Source organism: Strix uralensis, chromosome 2 (genome assembly GCF_047716275.1).
Source record: "Strix uralensis isolate ZFMK-TIS-50842 chromosome 2, bStrUra1, whole genome shotgun sequence".
Taxonomy (NCBI): domain Eukaryota; kingdom Metazoa; phylum Chordata; class Aves; order Strigiformes; family Strigidae; genus Strix; species Strix uralensis.
Window position 1 is genome coordinate 126,298,116 of NC_133973.1, and position 16,436 is coordinate 126,314,551.

At 42.8% G+C, this 16,436-nt stretch overlaps 1 protein-coding gene across 7 annotated transcripts in view; it reads left to right on the forward strand.

The window, feature by feature from the left end:
• MTMR2 (myotubularin related protein 2) overlaps positions 1-16,436 on the forward strand; it is a 64,087-nt gene that overhangs the window by 29,096 nt on the left and 18,555 nt on the right. For 6 of the 7 annotated variants that reach the window (XM_074860216.1, XM_074860218.1, XM_074860221.1 and 3 more), the window contains exons 3-7: positions 8,067-8,142; positions 11,385-11,479; positions 11,657-11,767; positions 13,825-13,926; positions 14,621-14,704. In XM_074860216.1, coding sequence (XP_074716317.1) covers positions 8,067-8,142; positions 11,385-11,479; positions 11,657-11,767; positions 13,825-13,926; positions 14,621-14,704 — 468 coding nt within the window. Of the gene's footprint in view, positions 1-8,066; positions 8,143-10,217; positions 10,268-11,384; positions 11,480-11,656; positions 11,768-13,824; positions 13,927-14,620; positions 14,705-16,436 lie in introns of those variants that run through there. The other variant, XM_074860220.1, reaches the window with a different exon arrangement.

Below are 16,436 nucleotides of genomic sequence, written 5' to 3' on the forward strand. Positions count from 1 at the left end.
CGGAGCGTAATGAGAGAATTGTCTTGAGGCACCAAGCCATACAAACTTGAAGAGACAAGCCAGCCATGGTTGAACAAGTGGCCTTCAACAATGAGTTCTTTTGAGCTTCTGAGTCTTGCCTTGTACTTGTGCAGCAAGGGCCCAGGAGATTCACCAGCCCAGAGAGGCTGTTCTTTGTCACTGGACGCTCAGGTCTGAGTGGAGAAGGACATCGTGGAAAAAATAAAGCGGAAAACCCCAGGGAAACACCGCATGGTGGCTACTTCCTCGTGCAGAGGAGTCCCTTTATATTACCTTGGCAATTGCATTTTTTTTTTTAAATACACTAATCTTCAGCTTATTTTTAAAGATTTTCAAGACAGTGGTAAGTAAGCAAGTGATTTCTCAAGCCTATTTATACTTTCTCAAAATATATATGGTAGGTAGAGATCATCACAGTTTGGTTTTTTAGTTATGACAGGAAAGCATAGTTGAAAGGCAGTTACAATGTACATTGTATGTGATTATTTTCTTGAGAGCAGTGTAATAGATGGCCTATTCTCAGAACATTTTATTGATAACTTAAATGCTTCTTGTGTTGTTTTTTAACCAAGCTAGAAAGCCTGCTTTGGCTGAGTACTCTCTTAGGAGCTGAATGGGCTTCATGTGGTCTTTGGACAGTATATTTGATTCTCTGTGTACTATTCTGAAATGATCCATGGTCCCATGGTGTTTTGTCTTTTCCCCTTTGAACTTCTAATATCCCAAAAGAATAAGACACAAAGTATTTCCCTGCAATTAATATCTTGCTGGTCTGAATGTCTCTAACAGTTTTTCAACCCATCTGGTCATAATCCTCAGAAGAGTCCCCATGCCTCAGTCATGCAGAGATACTGCTGTTCTTTCCCATAGTCATTCTGCTGTGGTATTCTTAATGATTCAAAAATAATCAACAAAGTCCATTTACTTGCTCAGTTTATGTTTTATTGCATTTTCAGTAGGATCCATAGTACATAAATCTTCTCAAAGTACACGTGAAATAGCCATAGATGGCAGCTGAAAATCTCCTCAAAGTAGTACAGTGTTTGTAGTCTACAGGAGGATTTGTCAAGTAAGCATGGCTACTGTTTTGTGGTCCTTCTAACTGAGCATTGAGAAGACAGAAACATCTTAGTAGCAAAATGCTAGAAAAAAAGGTGCCCTTTTTTCTGTTGTGAGAAATGTTTCATTTAGAGAAGAAACCAACGCACCTATGAAAAATTATCCTAAACAAGCATGCAGGTCTTGATTCTGCACATATCAGCTGGGCAGAATTAGACCTCCGTGGCTTTTTTTTCTAAGGTGAATGGAAAGAACTTCTCTATCTGTTTTGTTTCAGAGATTGTTACACCATCATTGCAGTAATGATAAATCTTGATACACCTGCCATAGTGGCACTGTCCTCTATGGTGACAGCCATGAAAGAGGAGAGGGATGGAGAGGGAGAGCAGTTCAGGGGAAGGAATAGGTGAACATGGTATGAGACCACCAAAAGGCGTTTGAAAGGAGGAAAACATTGGTTACGTAAGTGCGTATGTTTTGCTCTTGGTTTACAAAGAAAATAAATTTTAAAAAAAATCAAGTATGTAAAAATAATCCTATGGCTGAGCCTTTGCAGAAAGGCTGAGTTCCCTCATGTGGTTCTCTGAGACAGCAGAAAGTAGCCGGCTCTGACCCAAAAGCTGTGTCTGGTAACTCGTCTAATAAGACCTATCCTACAAGCTTTGGAGTCATGCCTGTTTTAATGAAGTTCATGCAATTTTTGGATCTGGCCTGGCTCATCTCCTGCTGCCTCTCTGCACAGAGTAAGTTTGGAACTCTCTGCAAAATACAGGTTGTGACTACTCAGTTGTACTGAGATGTCCAGGAGATTGGGCATTGCTGCACTGGCCACAGTGAAGCACCAGAGATGGGATTCACCCCAACAGATCTGCACTGGAGTTATTTATCCTAGTTCTCAGCCTTTGGTGGGAAGCAAAGCACTCGTCCTGAAGGTGAATCGCCTAGGTCTCCTGCTTTCCACTGACAGTACAGAGTGCCTAGGGTGACTAGCTCAGCTGTGGATCTCCAGTTTTAGATGAAATGGATATTCCTGCAGTTTACTGACTACCCTGCCTGCAGACTGGCAAGAGTGCTGATTCAGGAGGGCATTTAATCATGTGCCAGTCCTTGAGGGAAAGACATTTAAAAAAAAGAAGGTGGGGGAGGAAAGTTTAGATACGTTAACTACAAGCAGAATATTCCCAGGTAGTCCGTTAAAATGTGAAGTATCAGACAAATACTTTCCTGTAGGCGATAAAACCTTTCACTTGGCTGTTGAGTTTCAAATCCATATTTCACCTATAATTTGAAAAGCTACGCATTTTTAAAATCTACTAATTCTGTGTGCATATTCTTGGGCATGCACATGTACAAACACACACATTCTTGTCCCTGCAGTGTATATCCTGCCTGTTGCTGCTGACCAGTGCATGCTCCAAGGTAGATATGCCAAACCCGTGAGTTCAGGGGCTGCAGATGCAAAGGGATTTTGTGTGTGTGTGTGTATGATGTTTGTCTATAGAGACGGGTTATATATGTTTATGTCAAGGGACCAGTTAAGAGACCGGCTTCCTGCTGTAGGAAACTAGGAAACACCAAACAGGACCGTATGTAGCTGGAACAAAAGCAGCTCCGAGCCTAGAGAGCTTGTCTTTTCAATAGATGAGGCAGATGTGGTTTTGGGAAAAGGAATAATGTGGAAGCAAGGTGGTCACGGTGTCAGGTCGGACATATCGCACCAGTGCTGTGGCTTTATGCATAACAAATCTGTTCAAAATGTGCAAAATGGTTTGTAGTGTGTAGGAGGTTACCAAGGAGAGATTAACTCAGAGGGGAAAAAAAAACCTCAGAAAGGGTACATTTTAATTCTGTCTAAACCAGAAAAGATTATTTTTGTTCATTCAGGATAGAAGAATCTATGCGGACTTGGGAAAACTTACACAGCAATTTGTAACACAAACCTGTAGTCTCCCCTTAAGTTGCATGAAGCTAAAAAACCCTGACCTTTCTCTGTGGGTTTCAGGACTTAAATAGTCAGGGTGAAGTAGAAGAGAATAACTGGAAAATAACTAGGAGGGACCACAGGTGCTCGCTTCATGCATCTTTGTTATCTGGAGGCTTGTGCTGCAGATGTCGGTGTCCAGGGACAAAGTTACTGTCCCTAGTCTGTCCTGGCTGCTCTCCCTCCCTCGCCCTGGGTTTACACGCATTCACTGGTGTAGTCACAACCTAAGCCAGTCCTGGGAAAATGATCCAGGTTATGGAAAAACAGCCATTAAAAAACCCATTAAGTGAACCCAGGCATCTTGATTGAACTAGAACAGGGGCAATTACAGCACTGGTAGATTGGGTAGGAGGAGGCAATCCTGGCTCGGCCTCAGCCAGTGCAGGACGTGTGTTGTCATCCTGGCTGTGTGGCTCCACTGGTAGGCAAACGCCTCACAGACAATACAGGAGGAAATTATATCAGTTGTTTTGTTCACAGGCAAAAGCAAACCCTGAATATAGAGTTTCATGCACCCTCAGGCCCTTCTGGAGCAGTGTTCAGCAATGCGCACACCTCTGAGACCCCGTACTTAGGGTGCACTGTAACTCTGTACCACCCTGAGCTGGCTGTAGCTGCTTGGGATGAGCTACGTGCACGAGTGGTGCGGGGATGTCAATTGGGAGAGGGATTTTTGGAGCAGCATGCTGGCTGCTGTTAGGAGGCAGTGTAAACACGTGGTTGAAGCAACTTGGCAGAACTGCAGTACCCTGAATCGCAGTGTGAAGAGGTAAGGGAAAAGGCAAGGAGCAGTCTTACCTCTTTAGCAGGATCTAAACCTCTTTCTCTGACCCCATACATGCAAGCAAAGGAGGTGATTGTTTTGTTGCTGAGATCTGGAGGTTGTGTCAACCATACAGCATCAGGGTTTCCTTGCCTTGGGTGCTATAGGTGGGAGGGCATGAGAGAGCTCTGCACCTTCAGCCATGGGTAAGTGGGCTGGAGCTAACACAAGGTTGGATCCTGGAGTAAGAGAAGCAGTTGTTAAATGTAGCAAGTGTGGGTTTGTTCCTCCAAGTCACTGCTTGAGCAGGGAACAAAGGTAGGTGGCAGCATGAAGTCCTCACACCCTCTGAGCTGAGGCAGGACTTGTGTTTAGGTGCTAAGGTACTCCCATGCTCAGCATCCCAGAGAGCTGCTTTATCTAGAGAGAGAGCTGCTGATGGGTGGAATGGGTAGATGGTGTTACTCAGTAAAAGAAGACAGAAATAATGGTTATTCTGGTGTGTAACTAAACTCAATTCCCTCAGAGATTCAGTTACCAAGCAGAACGTTTTTGTGCAGAAAAGATAACGAAGACCTTTTTTGGCTTTAGAGGCATGGCAAAGTAGTCTACTGATTTTTGGTGGTTGTATTTGTTTCTTACGTAAAACATCTTAGTGATGGTTGTGACAGATACAGCCAATGTGTGACTCTATATCAACATGGTCCTATTTCTAAGTAACGCTGATTCTGCCCACCTCTGGCTGCAACCTTCATTGCAGATCTCTAACCACTCTCTGTTTTGAACCTGAGGCACACAGAGGTGGAACATGTCAGTTATAGATGTATATGGTACCTGCCTCAATAGCGTTAATGCATCAGTAGCCACCTGTCACTCTCCTGCAGCCGGGCTGCCGCAGTCATGTCCCTGACTCCCCTACTTTCTTCCTTGCCTCACTGGAGCTCTTAATCTCATTTTGCAAGATCTGCAGAGGGCTAAATATGGGCCCAGGAGTGTTATTTTTAGAGTCTTGAAAATAGGCTAATGTACAAAAAAAGATTTTTCTCACAGTTTAATGAATCATATTTTGATTTTGGAAAGGGAGGGTGGCAGTAAGATGGAAGGGCTTTTCATGTCATCTCCTTAGTCATATAAGCAGCAGAAGGTCCATCTGTGGTGCTAGTGTCCTCCCAGAGTTCCATGTGCAATGCCCCATCCCATTCTTCCCCCTTGATCTGTTTCCAAAACTCCTTTTTCCTTATCCACCGACTTTTCCTCCCTCCTGCCAGCCTCTGTCCTTTAGCGCTGCCCCAGATGTCTTCTCCTATGCCTCCTGCCTTGCATTGTCAGCTGCATACAGATTATATTTCCCTGAATCAATTTTAAGGAGCCATTGATAGAGGTGGATTTCAGGAAAATGCCTACTGTTCAGTTCTTCGTTTCTGCCAGGATGGGTTTCAAGTGTTCATGTTTCAACCAGGAGGCTCATTCAGGGTTTTAGAGCTGGGCAGATGCTGCAAAGATCAGCACACCAGAGAAGTGTTTGTCCTGGGCTTTGTGACCATGTCTGTCTCAGCCTCTTGGGAAGGATGGCTCTTGTCCAGGGGGGATGTGCTTGCGCCGACTTTGAAACTATGATGGAGGCAGTCGGTGCTGTGTTACCTGAGGTAGGTCATGTGGCTGAGGTCAGTTGAGGGATGGTGAAAATGAGTTTAGTCCTCAACTCTGTACCAAAAGAAAAAGGAAGGGGGAGAGTAGGGGCGAGGGAAGGGGCAGAAACTGTTGACCTTGAAGTGCTGTGCTTCCAGTAGTCTATCTGTCTGCTGCCCTGTGTTGAAGTGAGCACAGGTTTGGATCGCTAACCCTTTCTTCTGATCCTGGGGACTCCACATTTCAGAGTGCAAGTGAGCAGATGGATTTTATTAGTCTTAGCCAGTTTTTAAGCTGAAAGAGCTTTCAACCTTGTCTTTACACAGTGGTGTTGACATGGAGGTCTTTGCCTTCCATACTGCTTGCCTCTTCCCTCCTCTCCCCCACCTGCAGAACAGTGTTTAAAAGCCACCTGAGCACTGCCCACCTAGTTATCACAGCAACTGTTTGTCATACCAAATGCTTTCTATGTATCTTACCTCATAGTTGTTTTGGCTTAAGACAGAACCCCATCCCCCAAGTGTTTACCACTGGATGTGCTCTTGCTGACATCTGCAGGAGAGCAGCGAGTCCAGCTGTTGACTGAAGTGATCCTAGCAGCAGCTGCTGCCCATTTGGGGTACGGATCTTCTCAAAGAAGTTGTGATTGTGTCCTGAACAGAGTGTATTTTTACTAATGTCCTTCCAAGATAAAAGGCTGCAAAGATGACCACCACTTATGGACTAATGAGCCAGAAGCCTCTGTCTCATTTGGCATAATCCAGATGTTATCCTGATAATTTCAAGGCTGTTACTCAAGCACAAAAATTGACACACAGGAGTTGAGAGCGGGTCCACATCACAGGCTTTTGTCAGGGAGGCCGTCAGTCAGGGCTTTGATGGGATCTGTGATCTTTGGCCAACACAGCTGTGCTGACAAGAAGTCCTCGGCGTAGACTTCTGCTAGTTATGCCAGCAAAACCTTGTTTTTACTGGTATTGCTGACATGAGGGAGGAGAAGCTTTCCTGCAAGTTGCTGCCAGTGTGAGCTCTGTCAATGGTGACCTCCCTTTACCCATCCTGTAGACCCCAGTCCGGCTGCTCTGGCAGCCTCCCTGGTAAGAGCTGGCCTAAGTGGGTACAGTTGTGAGGTTCCTGTTAGGAAGCCAGGACTGTACTTGCCTTTATTATTACTTTTTTTTTTAAGAGTCTTTTGAATGCATTTTATAAAATGTACATCTTGTTCTCGAGAAGGCTTTGATCTTGTTAATCTTTTCATCTATACATCAGTCTGTTGTGTGAAAATGCTGGAACGTGCTCTTATTGTGGCATGGGGTTTCTTTGGTTTTAGTTTTCATTTTTTTGCATAGTTTAGAGAATTCTTCTTCCCCAAGGCTCTCCCTCTGTCTTGATCCTACATGAAAGTTGACCACAGATGTGTCAGGTTCTAGAGTGCCACTTTAGGCCATGTCTTTGAATTTTCTTTGCAGGGATTTCCTGATATCAAATTAAAACAATTATTTCTCTTTCCTCACATTAAGATAAAGAAAGCATTTTAGGTGAGTCTGCACATTCAGCTGTGAGCAGACATGAGCTCTCTCTGCCTATCTCCACCAGGTGGGATGCACATCAACTTGAAACCCAAAGTCTTGTGGTTGCTACAGCATGAGTCTCTGTGTTGTCAGGTTGAGCAAACGGTGTGCTGCTGGGGTTGTGATCATTTGGCCAGTTCGAGGCATGGGCAATATGATTAAATCCATCTGTGTTTGGCCACACAGACTTAGCCCTTAGTCTTGGTCACTTACATGTGATCTTCTCCCCTAGTTCTTACCATAGGTTTAGACCTCATGTTATGCTTTCATAGTTACAGCTGTGCTTTCCTAAAATGTCCATCTGCTTGTGATAGTGGCTGTTCTTGTGAAAACCCCTGTATAAATGCAATCATATCTGTGAAAAGTAATGCCCTGTGGTATAACTTTAACCCAAGGGAAAGTGGAGGAGGGGTCATATGGCAGCCAAAAAAAAAAAAAAATCCACACTGTTCTGCCTGTACATGCCTATCAAAACATAACCTTTGTAACAGGTCACTGCTGCTGAGCCAAATCAGGATTTTTGCAGTTGTTGGACCCTCGTTGAAGACAGTGGTGTGACAAGGTGTTCCTTTTAACTTTTCTCAGTGTAAACTAGAAATTGCTCAACTTAATAGTTGATAGCATCATGGTAACAGTTGATCACTTCATCTGGGAAAGGAATTGATGCCTTTGGTTCTGCATGTAAGTGTTAGGGAGTTTGACTTGTGATGATGGGCTGTGGAGGAGAAGGTTGATGCATGAAAGGCAGCCACTTGGGAAGTGTGCTGCCAAAGCACAGGGCCTGCTTTGCACAGCTTCTCCATTACAGACAATGCTTGCTTTAAACACTTCTGCATGGCCCAGTAGTATGCTCAAGGACTGCACTGAGGTGTCTCACATACTTTGTGTTGACCTTTCAGGGGCTGAGACATTAGGCAGTACCTCAAGATTTTTGAATATTTGTTGTCTTTGATATAGTTGACCCGTTGCAGGTAAGTGTAAACCTCTTAGTTTATGAGAATGTAATGAATTTCTTTTTCTACCTCTATCTTTTGCCTAGGTCCTGAGGGAGACTAATAAATTGGCCGAAATGGAAGAGCCGCCTTTGCTACCAGGAGAAACCATTAAAGACATGGGTACGTGAAGAGGAAATTCCTTATTGTTTGCTGACCAAATAAAATATCCATAGAGCAAAATATCTTGGCGGTCATTGACCAACAACAGCAAATTGCTGATGGTTTGAGAACCATGATCAGGTTGTCTCATTAATCAAGTTTTTGCGCATCAGATGAGCCAAGGTAATGATATGTCTCCTCTTAGCATGTAGCAAATACAAGGCAATTCAATGTATTTTAGTGTGAGTGATGAGGTAGGTTGCAGAGCTTTGCATTTACTGCCTCCTGAGAGGACGTGGCTCGACTGTTTCAAGTTGTGCTTGCCATAGGGTAACTTCTTAGGTTGACACAGCACGATTGTGTGTCGCATCTTTGTCACAGACTGCAGGAGAGGATACAGTGCTGCTGCAGGAAACTTGCTGTGATACAAGGATGGAGCTGTTTTTTTTTTCATCAAGACATTCGGACATGCATCAGGTTTGCTGATGCACTCCAGTCTGAAAGTCTGAGTAAGCCTCTTGATTAGTTTTCTGTGAAAGATTTTGCATTCGCTAGTTTAACATATTGCCTTGCTCTTAAAGTATTATATATGGAAGAGTGCAACTTCTGTCCTAAGAATAAAAAAAAAAACACAAAAAAATAAATCTGAAAATACCTCACAAATAAAACCCACCCCCCCAAAACCCCCAAAAACCAAGCAAAAACCCCACCTCAATGCTCTTTTCTCTACTCCTTTCCTAAGGACTCTGAACTTGTACTCCAACCACGCACTGCAGACTGACTTCTAACTCACTCCACAGGCACAGTTAGCTCTGACAGCGAGACTGTGTTTTGAACGGTTCCTGGGGAATGGTTTAAGAGATCAGAGTTACCAATGTTTTATCAGTTGGCAAAGGATGTGAGGAGCCATGTAAGTCTGTAAGACTGGGTGGCTTTTGGAGTAGGCCAGACAGCAGCTGCCTGGTCCAGCAAGAAGTTAAAGGTAGCAAAAAGGAAATCTTTATTATTCATCAGCAATAATTATTTCCTGTTAAAAGTGTCAAGAAAGGCAAATGTAATTCTCTTTGTATTTTACAGGAAAGGGAGGAGAAATTATTTCAGCCAACCCAATAATCTAGGGTAAGATTGGCCCTATAAAAAAACAGAATTCTATAGGCAGGGGAATTAGTAAATCCTGGTTTCCAGTATCTTTCTCCCATATGGGTTCTCTTATATCTACCAAAGACTGAGCTTATTAGACTTTCCCTTGGTAGTAGCACTAGTACAGCCTACAGCCTCTCTATTATACCTGGCATCTGTTCTAACAAACAGTGAAGCATTTTAATGCCTTGGAGATCCCTATTTATCAGATAAAGACTGCTGAAATCATACAACCATGGTAGGGTTAGGTCAGACAAGCCATGTGTGTAGGTACATGTGTACATGTGCAGTGTAATTAAGTAAAATTGTTTCCTTAGGAAACCAAGCTAATAAAATGCAAATGTGAAAGGTGATGTGGCTTACAAGCTGGCAAGGCCACTGTTTGTGCCTGGGATTCCTTACCTGGAAAACATTTTTCTAGTGCCTTCCCTCTTTACCCAGAAATCCTGTTCCTTTTCAGATGTAAATGCACACTTCTCTTATTAGTAAATTTTGGAGGGTTTTTTTTAAACATTTTGAAATTACATTTTGAATAATGGGAACTCTAGTGGAAAAATCAGACAGGCTGCCCTCACCCTTATTATGCTTCATAAGTCTGCTTTCAAACCTCTGTCAAACTAGTCTTTGAAAAAGAAGTGATTAATAATCGGCCAATAATGAAACACTTGGTTTAATTAGAACTGGCTAGAAGCATTTTCTGTTTAATTGTCCTTCAAACAAATGCATGTCAATTTAAATAAATAAATAAATAATGAAATTGCTAGCGTGTGTGTATATATATATTTTTTTTATTTTTAACCAAAAGTTTTGTGCTACGTATTTTGCTCTGAATTAGTCACTCCTGATATTTAAGGATCCTTCTCTATATCCAGATATCGAGAGTCAGTGAAGACTATTCAGAAGTAGAGCTGACGTGAGGATGATTTAGTTATATGAGTTGCCAGTGCCCTGGAGTAAGGCAATCTCTCTTCCTCCCTCCCTCCACACTAAATCTCGTGGGATAAAGGTAGAAGAAATTCAGATCCCCATCTTGACACCCCAGTAACCTTACACCTCATGTGTGTGGTGACTGTCACCTGGATGGGAGGCAAGCTGACTTCACACAGCCCTTGCAAAATGGATCCTGTAGGGTTTGAAGGCTTAAGGTTATTAAGGTGGTCCAGGGAGTTCATGGATCTGGCAGCTCTGGTCAGTGGGTCTGCTGAAAGGATCTCTGTGTGTTTGAGGGGTGTCATTACTTGGCGGTGATAGCGTAAACTATTGCCACAGCACAGCCAGCCAACTGCTTCAGTGGCAGAAGATGTGATGGGTCACTGCTGGGCGATGGCGGGGGAAGGGAATGACTTAAATGTTGGCGTTTTTAATTGATGTAAAACAGAAGGGCAGTTAGGGGAGGTGTTTGCTGTGGAAAACCAGCAGTACCTCTTACCTTTTGCTGGAACAAGTGAGAAATGTTTGGGGTCTTTTAAGAAGGGGACTGTTTTGAGTCACCATCACTCAGGCTCAAAAATAATTGAGTTATTGCAGAGTAACTTGATCGCTGACTTCAGACTTAAAATCACGAGCAGTTGGGTACTATACAGATTTGTGGCTGCTGGAAATTGCTGTACCTCTGCTGGCTTTTAGCATGAGGGCCTTCATCCAGGGCTGACTCTGTGTGCAAGGGTGTGCAGAAGGACCCAAGCATCCTAAAAGCCACATGTAGGAGAACTGCCTTTTCCTGTCCTTGGTGGCACAAACCAGCTTGCCGATGATCCTTGGTTTTTATGCAGCTTGTTGTCAGCTTCAAATGTTCTTTTTGTGCATGGTTCTCAGCTACTGGCAATGCATTGCTTAGTAAGAGTAAACAGGTTGCAGCTGAATACTGTTTTTTTTACAGGGGTGGCAGTTCTGTGCAAATGTAGGATTCTAGGTGATGGTACTTGCCTGGAGTTCAGTTTATACCCAAACTCTTACCTTCTCCACAGAACTGAAAATTGCCTGTTAGTTCTAAGCTAGAACCCCAGATTAAGCTTGTTTTCATTTCATGACCTGAAAAGTAGAGCCCCCAAATATTGTTGCTGTCATAATTTACTTCCATAAAATAACCATGAAATTAACAAATTTTTTTTTCTTTTTTTAAGCTAAGGATGTTACTTACATCTGCCCCTTCACTGGAGCAATCAGAGGAACCCTTACTGTTACCAATTATAGACTGTATTTTAAAAGCATGGAACGGGTAAGCTTTTGAAACTCTCTGCTTTCGTTGTCTATTCAATCTTTAGACCTAGGTGTTCTTTGAGAGTAATTCTGTGTGAATCATAGCTATATGTTTGGGAATATAGACGTAAGGAAGCAGGAGCTGGGGATTTTTCCCCCTCCCCTTTTTAAACTCACAAATTTCAACTGTCTACAGGACCCTCCTTTTGTCCTAGATGCATCTTTAGGTGTAATCAACAGAGTGGAGAAAATTGGAGGTGCTTCCAGTCGTGGTGAGAATTCTTACGGGCTGGAGATTGTGTGCAAGGTAAACTTCTATTTGTGTTTCACAGTAGGGGAAGGGGAACATACATTTTAAAAGGTTTTCTCTGTAGTACTGTAGGAAGTTCTGCAAAACATTTCAGTCAGTATGACTTCACACACTTCAAAAACCATCTGATTTTAAAAGTAATTTTCAGGATTCTCCAGCTACACTCATTTGAGATGAGATCCAGTCCTTTATTCAGGCTTTGTGCTAGGTAATGTCTTTTCTTCATAGTAGAAACATCCACCTGCATCCCACTAATGCAGTTCTCAGGGTTGTCCACAGGCTATTCCAAGTAGGCCAGTCATTGTGGAATATGGGATGCCTTACACTCACTTGCGTTTCAAGATCAACAAAGGGGCACATTTCCCCCTAAATCGTTAGCTTATGTCCACCTGCTGCTGTGCTTTGTGGTGAGGGACTGGCAAGTAGCCTTTAGTCCTCCTTGAGGCTGTTCTTTCATTTCTTTCAAGGCAGTATATATTTCACATGTGCCTCTCGAGAGAGAAATGCAAACTTCAATAAAAATTAACAATTCACCTCCTTGTGCCTCCTTACTATAGACCCACAAAGTAGATAAAGCCACCACCTCCAGTCCTAAATCCATACCTCCGCTGTTCAGCCAGGCCATGGCCCCTCTGCTTTCCTTGGTGGCCATGTGTGGAGAGCTGGATTCTGAATCTTGTAGGTCTTGTGCTGCTTAGCTCTTGTCAAAGCCCCTTCAAGGCTGAAAGGATGCCACTTGCTGGATAAGAGCAGATGGAGGAGTGAAAAGGAGTCCCAAACTGATCTGGTCACCACTGTGATTTTGAGGCACCAGGAAGCTAAACAGACTTGCAGGCTGCGGGTGTGCTGAGTCAAGAGCAATTGATATAATCTATACCAAATCATCCAGCTGCTCCCTTGTCCTGTTGCAGTCATGATCCTCCCTGGCTAGCGTAGGGGTGCTTGTGCTGGCAAGCTAATTTGTTCCCTATTTTGATCTGGATTCCTAGTCCTCAGCCATTTTGCCTATATGTAGATTTGCACACGTGGTCAAGTTTGGAGTGAACTCCATTGTTTCCCTGGGTGGGAGACCCAGGCACAGACTATGTGATGGGTATTCTGGCCCTACACAGCATATATATATATATATATATATGCGCCAGCCTGCTTGGCCCAGGATATGCAGAGCAGTTTAGTGCAATAACAGAGTAGAAGCAATACAGCTTATGCATCCTGAAATGTTCTCTGTCTGACACCAATTACCTAATCTCAGTTCTGTGAGAAAGCTAAGTCTTTAGCCATTTATCTCATTCTCTGACTTGCTGTACCATCTTCATATGCCTGAACTTGATAGCTCATTTCCTGCTGGTGGCTTTTAAACTGTTTACTACAAGTGTTTGAGTTGTAGGCCTGGCTGGAAAATCTTAGCATCTTAGAGATGCTTTATTTAGTTCCCGAATTTTATTTTGTAGATAAGTACGGAAAGGGTGTCCTGGGTTACCACTCTTTGTGGAAACTGCGCAGCTGTGCAAAGTGGAGGAGTTCTCAGTTTCAGGACATCCTCTTGAGTGCTCTGAGAGATGGAAGCTTTAAAGGGAGATGACATTGGTTGCTTTGCACCAAACTGGCTGGACTTTAGCTCCCTATGCACAGTAGTAGGTACTTTGTGAGGCAATCCCTTCCAGCTGTCTTCTGGCCCAGCTCAGCATGAGAACCCAGTAAGAGCTAGGAGGTCTGTCTCACAAAGTCCTGCCAATCAGAGATAGCCTGTCCCTGAACAGGCCTCTCCCCTAGATTTTTGGCAGGTAGAGAGCTTCACGTGAAGACAAGATGCTGCAGGTGCACCTGTGCACTCCCTTGGCTCCTCAGCAGTTGTGGCAAGCTTTGCTGGAGGTTGCAGACAACTGCTGAACCAAACCCAGAGTTGCAATACAACAGCGACCAAACTATGATAATAGATCAGTACTAGAAAGAGCATCATGATGTGACCCTATTTTGAATGCTGGCTTTTGGATTTTCTTTGGATTTTGAAGCGGTTCAGAAATCTGCAATTTGATTTGCCTCGTTTTTCCTAGGATATTCGAAACTTGCGATTTGCTCATAAGCCTGAAGGGAGAACTAGACGATCCATATTTGAGAACCTAATGAAATATGCTTTCCCAGTTTCAAATAATCTGGTAAGTATTTTCTTTTCAGTTTTTACCAAAAAACACCAAGTGGCAGTAAGCTGTTTTGTTCAGTCCCGTCTACTTGGTACAGGGTTCACATGGGGTGCATTTTGTTGAAGGAGGAGAAATGCTGGTTTTTAAATCTGTTTTAGAATTAACTCTGTAAGAGTTTAGGTTGTATAGAACACAGGAAAAGTCTACTACTGTGGGGCTGGCTTCCTTCATGCATGGAGAATGACTTATACATCCTCATAACAGGAGAAATACTCAAAGCCCAGTGACATTCATCAGAGGTTTACAGCTAATGGTGACTGCACTGCCCCAGATCTGGAATGCAATTAGTCAGCTCTGTCATGTTATGGCACTGCAATTGTTGCTTCAAGTACTGGTTGAAAGTATCTAGTTCTTAATATGTAAGACCGTTCTTGCCCAAGTCATCTTTTCTTTCTCTCTTTAATAATAAACTCCTTTTGTCCATGAAGTACTAGATACTAGACAAGCAAGAGCAGGGGTATAGAGGGAAGTGCACTGTTGTACTAATTGTCTGCTACAGTGAACATGTTAATCTTTTTCACAAAGCCCTAAAAGAAAAGTAGTGCAGTGGGAAAAAAGAAGGACCAGTCATGAGTTACTATTTGAGATATCAGACATCCTGGAAATGGGCTCTGGGTGGGCTCTTAATGGTAAATTTTCTTTCTTTCAGCCACTTTTTGCATTTGAATACAAAGAGGTTTTCCCAGAAAACGGATGGAAGGTGTACGACCCCACTTGGGAGTACAGGAGACAGGTGGGTATTGTACCATGTCCTTCCTCATCCTCTCTACTCTTCGGAAGTGAGACTCTGTGCAATAATATAATTACAAATCGCATGGAACAGAGAATGATCCTGATGACAAATGTCGTGCAGGCTGGGTTAGGACATTGTTCTCCACACCACAGTGACTGATGACAGCAGTACAGCTTTAGAGATAGTAGCATCTACTGATGGAGATTACTCAGGCTGCAGAGAGCTGACTTTAGGCCTTGGTAGAAAAAACTATTGCTCTGACTTAGTCATCAGCCACTGCTGGCAGTGGGAACAAAGGATGTGGTTTGCAGGTACAGGCATCCCATTGTTAAGTTTCACACCTCAGCTCTTACTTGTGTCATTTTAATTCTTTCCAGTTTTTTTGTCTCAAACAGGAACTTGGAAGGAAAAAAATTAAATGTAGAATGCCCTCATTTTCTTGGGGAATCAGCGTAGGGATCAACCTAGAGAGTGTTGTGATTAACCATAGCTTAGAACAGACAGTTGTAGTGTGTCCAGAGTAGACTGGTCAAAGGTATTAATGATCGTGATGTGGTAGGCTGTCAGTTTCGAATACTGTGGTAAAAACTTGAGTGGTCCTCCCTTGGGGAAAAGATGGAAGAATTTTGATTTTTATAATGAAATCACTCGTCATAAAATCGTCAAGTAGAGGAAACATCACAGTTTGGTGATACATTTGCCCTGGACACAGTAAACTTCTGTCTCATCCAGATCTGCCGCAATAAAACCAATGTTCCTTTGTAAAATTAAGAAATTTTAAGCCATGTAATTTAAAGATTTATTTGAGTCTTTCCCATAAAACAAAACCAAACCAGACCTCTGTCCTAGCCTAGATGTTCATCTGATTTCTGGTCACCAAAACCTAAGGAAAGGATTCGTTTTTCTAGCTCTAGTCTTCTAAAAGCCTTCTAAATTGGTTATCTAGGCCTGTCATTAACAGATGGGAAGAGAGCGCTTCACTGTTGGGGGTGATTTGTTCCCTCCTGAAATAGCTATCTAAGATAGATCGCTGGCTTCTAGGCTGCTAATTGAAAGTGATATGTATCTTACCTCTGCTGTCTCCATTGCAAAAAAGTGTATGTTTTGCAATGAGGTACCACAGTCTAAATCCTAGTAGAGACAAACTCTGATCATTTGTAATCAATGACACACATTGTATCTAAGGTCGACTTTGACTAATAAGACTGGATAATGCAGCGATTATTGCTTGATTTAGAATTTGCTTCTTTCTTGGTAGTTATTTTAAGGAAAGATCTGTTTATAAAGAAGGATCTGCAGCCCAAGCTGTATGGGCAAGATGCTTCTTTATAGGACTGAGAACTCTGGAGTAAAGACTAGAGAATACCTGTGCTATCAAAATAACCTCCATTGAAAAGCACAGCATTCACTTAGACAAGCTTCAGTTAAAACAGATGAAGTACAAAAGACATTCTTACAATACCTGGAAAGATGGAAGGGTGACCCTTGAGAATTTGGAGGTAAATTATTGCAATTTCTTAATCCTGTCATGTCTGGTTTTAGAATACAAGCTTTTCTGTCCATATTAGTTTTTATATTGTGATTGGCTGTACCTTAAATTTGGCAGGAGCTTGGTTACACAGTGAAAGGATATGAATATTTACATGCATGTGATTTGCAGCTCTTCATGGCCTTTCTGTAAAGAAAATGAGACTCTGGGCTCTGATCTGATTCTGTGATTCTGTGTCTTTGT